At 52.8% G+C, this 7,987-nt stretch overlaps 1 protein-coding gene across 1 annotated transcript; it reads right to left on the bottom strand.

The window, feature by feature from the left end:
* Positions 1-1,516: 1,516 nt before the first annotated feature.
* LOC136517772 (non-specific lipid-transfer protein 2-like) lies at positions 1,517-2,213 on the bottom strand. The gene has a single exon (XM_066511414.1). The coding sequence runs from the start codon at positions 2,108-2,110 to the stop codon at positions 1,802-1,804; it is 309 nt and encodes a 102-aa protein (XP_066367511.1). The 5' UTR covers positions 2,111-2,213; the 3' UTR covers positions 1,517-1,801.
* Positions 2,214-7,987: the final 5,774 nt, after the last annotated feature.

Raw genomic sequence — 7,987 nt, 5'->3', positions numbered from 1 at the left:
TGTAGATTCTTGATGCAGCCAAATCAAGTTTAGTTAACTCATGTATCCGCTGGCTTCGTACTTGTGTTATTCTCATTCACCAGATTTGGTCATAGCGGCATGACAACCGTTGGAGCATGCGGTTAAAGAATTTTTTTACCCATACACATAGGTGACGGTCTAGTCTATTGATTGATAGTCGTTAGTATGTATGTATCTGTCAAGAAAACAACTTTTTATAGGCCATGTGCTTTAATGCAGAGGTCAGAAGTGACCTCAAGATGGTTGTATCAACTTGATGTAATTATCTTGAGTTAATAAAATGCTTCCTCAATTAAAAAAAACTCATGTATCTTTGTTTTTTTTACTTCAAAAATGTATGTTTACAGCCTGTTCGCTTGCTCATATCTGGCTTATAAGCCATGGCTTATCAGCCAATGAACATTATTTTTCTCTCACACCAAACCAACCGACAGTACTTTTAGCCATGACTTATAAGCCAAACCAGCCCAAACGAACAGGGCCTTAGTTTTTTCCCCTTCAAAATTGTATGAAAAATACTTGTTCTTGAGTTGGGTCTTGTAAATTATAAACCAATAAAGTTATAAATTGTCCTAAACAAAAGTAAAGCATATGCAAACCTGATCACAAAACTACCCTTGGCTAGTAAGAAATGGGACGGACCTACTAATAATGGCGTTTTTGCCATTGTTTTGGTTTTATAAAAGCTCTTTAACACTGTGGGGAACTCCCCTACGGTTTTTTGCGTCAAAAAAATAATGTGTTCGACTGCCGACTGCCGTTACTACAAAAATAGTTTTTTGTCAATGGTATTTTCACCACCGGTTCTGTTAAAAGAATAGACCTACTAACGATGTATTTTTTAACTCTTTGAAACCGACGGTGATGAAAATACTGTAGGAGTGGACACCGATGGCATGGGCATGGGTATTTTTTAAAGTTCTGTTCGGTTTTCACAGCCGCTTTTTGAAACCGATGGTGATGAAAATGCTGTAAGAGTGGACACCGATGGCAACCACATCAGGGTCGTCTTCAAGAAAGTGATAGGTTCCCTCATCATGCTCATCTTGTTGGAAGTACAGGATGAAAAGGATTCGAGTGTTTTCAACCCTTACTGTGTGTCTGTGTTGCACCAAAAACCGGTTTAGGGAGTAGTTTTCCAAACTCTTTAAAATGCTCTGATCTCTTCTAGGATATTGCTATTTGCTATTAAAGTAGCAGAACTCAGCATTGACCGAGAAAATCGCCGAACCATGGCTTTGCTAGTGAGGGGATTTTTGTAAGTAGTCTAAATTCGCTCTAAAAAAGAATCGAACTAGGACCTAAAAGTGCTACTAAGCTACAAGCTCCTTCACTTCTTAATATATGCTTAGAATGTCCTCGAGTAATAGTATGCTCGATCAGTAATAATATGTCCATTGGATAGAGGAAATTCTGCACACTAGTACGTCATTTGCACATTGTTTGGGAGATTTTCAGCGCTACTTTTGTCACTACGTACCCTTGCTACTAGTCATCAATAGTAAAAAACAGTGTATATATATATAGCGGACGCATACTTCATTATTACATCATTTATTCATAATACACACACGTATCTCTGTCCCAAGAGCTCGGTAGACACAGGCAGCGGATCGAGTACAGCAACACCACAACGACGGAATTATACGCATGCATACACGGCACGATCCAAGTACGTACGTACGGAAACAGAACACGACGCCACACTAGCTCTGTCCCTGTCCAGTGGGCCATGCTACGTACCGACACAGGTACGTCACGTACGCGGTGCTAACAGAAGTTAGCACGACGGCACGGGCACCTTGCAGGCGGCCATGGCATTCTTGCCGTTGGGCGAGTTGACGTAGCGCTGCAGCTTGGGGTCGCGCTCGTACGTGCACAGGCACGGCTGCTGCTCCTTGAGCCTGCTGCAGCACGCCGCGGTGGGCGGCGAGTTGCCGATGATGGCGCCCGCGCACGGGGTCAGCTGCGTGGCGTCGCACGCCGTCGCCGCGTCGGCGCCCCGCGGCGCAGCGGCGGCGCACAGCAGCAGGACGATCACCGCCAAGGCGGCGAGGCCCGCCAACAGCACCTGCGAAAGCTTCGCCATGGCTGCTAGCTAGCTGCTTCGAGAGATCGAGCTCGACGACGATCAGTAGCTAGCTCACTACTAGTGCGTGATGGTGGTGTGGTGCGAGCGATCGGAGAGACACCGGCGCCATTTATAGGCACGTCGTCGAGGTGGAAGCTGCAATGGCAATATGCATGGCGGAAGACAGTCGCATTGCTAGTGCAGGACAAGTGTGCAACGCAGATTGACTTGTGACTTTGTGAGGAGCACGAGTGCAGGAGTATGCGCCACTAGGGAGGGAGGACAGGACAGGATGATGTGCATGAGCATGATTGTTGCCGCTGCACTACTCGAACAGAAAGAGAGAGAGAGAGAAGAGAAATTCTTGGTTGGTGCAGGAAACATGGCGCCGAGAGCAAAGCGCATAACAAAACGGCACGCACTACGGGTGTGTCCAGGCACGGAGCCAGCGGTGGGGCTAGGAGGGCTCCAGCCCCCCTACCGCTCGAGAGCAAGTGAAGCTCCGTAGAGCCGTCATCTGAAATTTTAGCTATAGATGTACATGTAGGAGGGACTGAGATTTGCTGAACCTTTTTTCTTGTTAATTGCCGTTGTTTAGCCCCTCCTAAATTTGACCATGGCCAAAAGTAGGGTTTGGTGGATCGGCCAAGATAAGGTTTGTTATACTGAATTGCGCTGCTCATTCTGCTGATTAGATCAGATAGACAGTTGAGCTGGTTAAAGTATGAACAAAAGATGTTTTACTTTGGCAGTTAATTTAGTTGCTTTGCAAAGCAAAGAGAACACCATAAAACATCTGGTAAAAGTGAAAGATAAAAAGTGGTCGAGTGTTCAGGGCAGGGCAAAGCTTGCACTGGCACTGCACAACTAGCTGAAAATATATCTCCAGACCATTTCGGGTAGATGCAGGAGAGATTTTATTTCTTCCTATTTAGTTGATTAATAAAATTGCCACTTAACTCCACTCACCCAACATTGTGCTATGCTGCTGCTGCTGCTGCTGCAGTGGTGCTTGCAGCCTGCTAGCGTGCTACATACACAAGCGGAAATAAACTGGTTTCACTTGTACTGTACAGCAACAATCGCCTGTATCGAAAGTGTCTGGTGAAATTATATACTCATAGGCCCCAAAGTCAACTCACCAAACAAGCTAATGCCCATGCATTCTTTCTCTTGTTGGGTAGTATATTAAAACAAATGCTAATGCCCGTTCCATTAGGCCAACCTTTCTGTAGTGGCAACGGCACTTGCCTCTCAGCTATCTCGCATCACAGTGACAGGTCTTCCGGTTCACGAAGCATCTGGTCCTAGACGTCAGAACACAGATGAACCTTATATATACTGTTAGATAATCTTCTGTATCCCTTGTGTGAATGTACAGCAGGTGAAGGCGGTGTCGTAAAGGGCTCCCTGTTGTTGCACTGCAGCAGCTGCAGGAGCAGACGCCGAACGGTTCACCTGTCGCACTGTAGCCACAGCAGGGGCAGACGTCCAAGTCAGTCCTGCTGTCACATCTAGTAATTGTAGCACCACGACAGCTGTACTAGGACTAGATGGATAGAGTTGTTAAAGATGGCAACGGGTACAAAATACCCGCATGCCCGCGGGCAATCGACCCGTTGGGCAAGGATACGGGTGCGTGAGTCTGCCCGCGGGCACGGATACGGGTACGTCCCTAAACCCGACGGATATTAGCTGACGGGCAAGAAAATGTTCTACCCGCACCCGCATACCCGCCACACCCGCTCCACAACCTTATCCCTTTGAGGTGGCGTTTGGCTGCAGAGAGAGCGCAAGCTTTTTTAAATAAAATAAAACAAAGAGCTAGGGAGCCACACACATGCGCAGGGAGCTAGGAGCCGTCAGGAGCAATCCTCACACCGGCTGCCCACTCGCCCATTCGGCCTTATCCCAAATTCCCAATCTTCAGTCTCACACACACACACGCGCAAGGAGCCAGGGAGCCAGAACCAGCACGTGGAAGGGGACCCGGTGGCCGGCGATGAGCAGTGCAGCTGCACGGGCGACGAGCAGCGTGGCTGCGCGGGCGACAAGCAGCCGCGTCCCTTCACGGACCAAGCTCAAGCTCGACACGGCCTACTACTTCGCCTTCTTCACTCAGGCTGCGATGGCCGCGGGGAAGGGGACCAAGCCAGGCGTTGCTCGAGGAGGTGATGGTGGCGGCGCAGCTCGCGCGGATTGGAGCCGCCCTGCCCGCCTGGCAGCCGTCGTCGCCCGGCAGCCCGGCACCCCTGCCGCCTCCGGCCGCTGGATCTGGAAGCGAGCGAGGCGAGCTGCAGTAGACGATGGAGAGGGTATTAAAGGAAGTCAGGCCGGGGTTGTGCTCGCTCGCGTCCATCGATGGCAACCCCGTGGCGAGCAACCAGAAACGAGTTGGTGGAGAACCTCGCCTGGCATCCGTCGTCGCCCATCCCGTCGCGCCGTCCTCCTCCAGATCTGGCGGGCACACGGGCATGCCCGCGGGCAAGGCATGCCCGCGGATAGCGGGCGTGGGCACAGGATGACACCCGTGGCGGGTGACGGGCGCGGGCACGGGCACGAAATTTTCGTCGCGGGCGCGGGCACACGACACTGGTATCCGCGGGCATTTTGCCCGTTGCCATCTTTAAGAGTTGTATATATAGTTTACCACTGCAACTCAGTAAAAAGATAGTTCAGATTTGCCATCTCCTATAACAGAGCTTCAGCCAACGCTGGTGTCTCTGCTGTGTGTATGCTCTGTTCTCACTCCCTTCTTCTACATCTAGCCATGGTGTGTGGTCGGACAGCGTCTGTCGTGCTCGGCCGTGCTCGGCCAGACTGGTGAGTGGTCGACTCACCTGAGCCGGTGATCTTGAGGGCTAACAAGTGGTATCAGAGCCATACAAGCGTCGTTGCCGGACTAACCGCTTGCGATGACGGACGGTTCAGAGACGGACAACAGCAGTGGCACTGTTGTGGCTGTCCAGTCACGACAGGAGGTTGTTGTTCGCACGGTACAGGAGGTCAGCGGCATCAGTTGGCCGACGCTGACTCGCACCAACTATGGAGAATGATCGGTGACCATGAAGGTCAAGCTCAGAGCCCGACGACTCTGGAATGCTATTGACAAGGGCACCGACAATGACAAAAATGACATGTTAGCATTGGAGGCTATCCTCGCTGTTGTACCGGTGGAATACAGGGAGCCGTTGGGGGTGAAAAGCTCTTTTAAGGAGGAGTGGGAGGCTATTGCGGCGATGCACGTCAGTTTCAACCGCGCAAAGAAGGCGACGGCCTAGCTTCTGAAGCAGGAGTACGCCAACCTTAAGTTCAAGGATGGTGAATCGGTGGAGGACTTCTCCCTTCGCCTGCAGACGCTCATCAGCAAGCTAAAGAGCCACGACGTCACCATAGACGAAGAGGAGGTGGTCTCCAAGTATCTCCACTCCGTGTCGGCAAAGTACATCCAGATCGCTCTCTCCATAGAGACGATGCTGGACTTATCTACCCTCACCATTGAGGATGTGATAGACCGTCTGCGGGCGGTGGACGAGCACCTGGAACAAGCGACAACAACGAAGGACAGCGAAAAACTGATGCTGACAGAGGAGGAGTGGGCTGCTCGGAGGAACTCCGGGGTAGCCTCCTCCAGCAGCGCGGTGGCGATGGCAAGCGCCACGGCAAGATTTCTTTGGAGAGGAAGAAGCAAGTCGACCACAACGCCTACCGGCGCTGCGGGAAGACGGGCCATTGGGCACGGAAGTGCCCAAATCGCAAGCAGGAGAAGAATGCTGAGGCTCATCTAGCGTAAGCTGATGATGATGATGAGGCCACTATCCTAATGGTGATGTTCTATGCACTGGACGACGTCGAGGCCGAGAAGGGAGAGGTGACGACGGTGGAAGGACCTGGAAAGGCCCTGAAAGCTGTCAACCTCAACGAACCGCGCGCCTAAGTCCACCTCGGACGAGTGGGCGCCGACCAGGAGCAGCGGTGGTATCTGGACTCTGGTATCTCGACGACGATATTACCGGTACGGTGAAGTTTGGTGATGGCTCAAGGGTCGCTATCCGAGGGCATGGCACCATTATCTTCAGGTGCCAGAAACGGGGAGCACCACACGCTAATGGATGCATATTACATCCCGCAGCTGCGTTCAAGCATCATCAGCATTGGTCAGCTGGATAAGCGCGGTAGTGAGGTACTGATCAAGGACGGAGTCCTCAGGATCAGGGACTAGGAACAACGACTTCTTGCTAAGGTGAAGAGGTCCCAGAACCGGTTGTACCTACTCGACCTAAAGGTAGAGCAGTCGGTGTGCCTAGCAGCAAGGCACATTGAGGAACCATGACTGTGGTATGCCCGATCTAGACATCTCAGCTTCGATGCGCTTTGGTCGGCTGGAGAAGATGGTCCGAGGGCTACCCCACATCGAGCATAGAGGCGAGTTGTGTGATAGCTGCCTGGCCGAGAAGTAGAGGAGGCTGTCGTTCCTAAAAGCGGCCAAGTATCGCGCGGAGGATGCTCTTGAGCTCGTCCACGGCGATCTCTGTGGGCCGATCACGCCAGCCACAAACGGTGGACGACGGTACTTCCTCCTGCTCGTGGATGATTGCAGTCGCTACATGTGGCTGTAACTCCTGACGAACAAGGATGAAGCGGCGGCGGTGATCAAGAAGTTCAAGATGCGCGCGGAGGCCAAGAGCGGCAAGAAGCTCTATGTGCTGAGGACTGATCGTGGCGGTGAATTCACTTCGGTGAAGTTCGCTGCGTACTGCGTGAATTAGGGTGTGGTGTGACACCACACCGTGTCATACTCGCCACAGCAGAATGGTGTGGTAGAGCAACAGAACCAGACGGTGGTCGGCATGGCTCGATCCATGATGAAGGCCAAAAGCATGCCGACAAGGTTCTAGGGTGAGACGGTGACCACAGTAGTGTTCATCCTCAACCGCGCTCCCACCAAGGTCCTGAAGGGCAAGACATCGTTCGAGGCTTGGCATGAGCGCAAGCCGAGCGTGTCCTTCCTCCGAACATTCGGCTGCATCGGCCACGTCAGGAAGACGAAACCGATTTTCACCAAGCTGGAGGACAGGAGCACACCGATGGTGTTCCTGGGCTACGTGGAGGGTACCAAGGCGTATCGGCTCTACGACCCACGCGAAGACAAGGTGCTTGTCTCGCGCGACGTCGTGTTCGACGAGAAGGCGGCTTGGGACTGGAACAGTCTGAGCACGGGGGAAGCTGGGGGCTTCACCAGCACCTTCGTCGTCGAGCACTTGGTCATTCACGGTAGTGGAGATGCTGGGGAAGAGGTGCCGAGCACTTCGGGAGGGGTTCTGAGCACTCCAGCAATAGAGCCGAGCACTCCTAGGGCGGTGCTGAGCACTTCGGGAGGGATGCCGAGCACTCAGGGAGGAGTGCTGAGCACTTCTAGAGGAATGCCGAGCACGTCAGGAGTGGTGCTGGGAGGTTCTGCAGTGGTGGCGACCACTCCAGGACGGGTGCCGAGCACTCCCGTAGCGGAACCGAGGGGTCTTGCATTGGTGTCGACCACTGCAAGACGGGTGCCGAGCACTCCGGGAGGGGTGCAGACCACTCCAGGAGTGGTGACGAGCTGTCCAGGAGTAGTGCCGAGCACTGCAACCAGGGTGCCAAGCACTCCGGGTGCTGTGCTGAGCACTCCGGTGGAACAGGAAACTCCATCGACGCCGATCGAGTTCGCCTCACCTCCAAGTGACATCACTGAGTTCGTGGATGCCTTTCATGAAGATGAGGAGGTGCGGTTCCACAGGCTAGATGACATCGTTGGCGGCACAGGGCCCTCAGGCCTGGCTGGTCGGCTACTCAATGACCAAGAGCTGCTGCTCATCAGTGTAGAGGAACCACCCACGTTCGCGCTGGCTGAGCACG

The sequence above is a fragment of the Miscanthus floridulus genome, chromosome 17 (genome assembly GCF_019320115.1).
Source record: "Miscanthus floridulus cultivar M001 chromosome 17, ASM1932011v1, whole genome shotgun sequence".
Lineage (NCBI taxonomy): Eukaryota > Viridiplantae > Streptophyta > Magnoliopsida > Poales > Poaceae > Miscanthus > Miscanthus floridulus.
The sequence above is the reverse complement of the archived record's forward strand: the minus strand, read 5'-3'. Positions and strand labels throughout refer to the sequence as shown.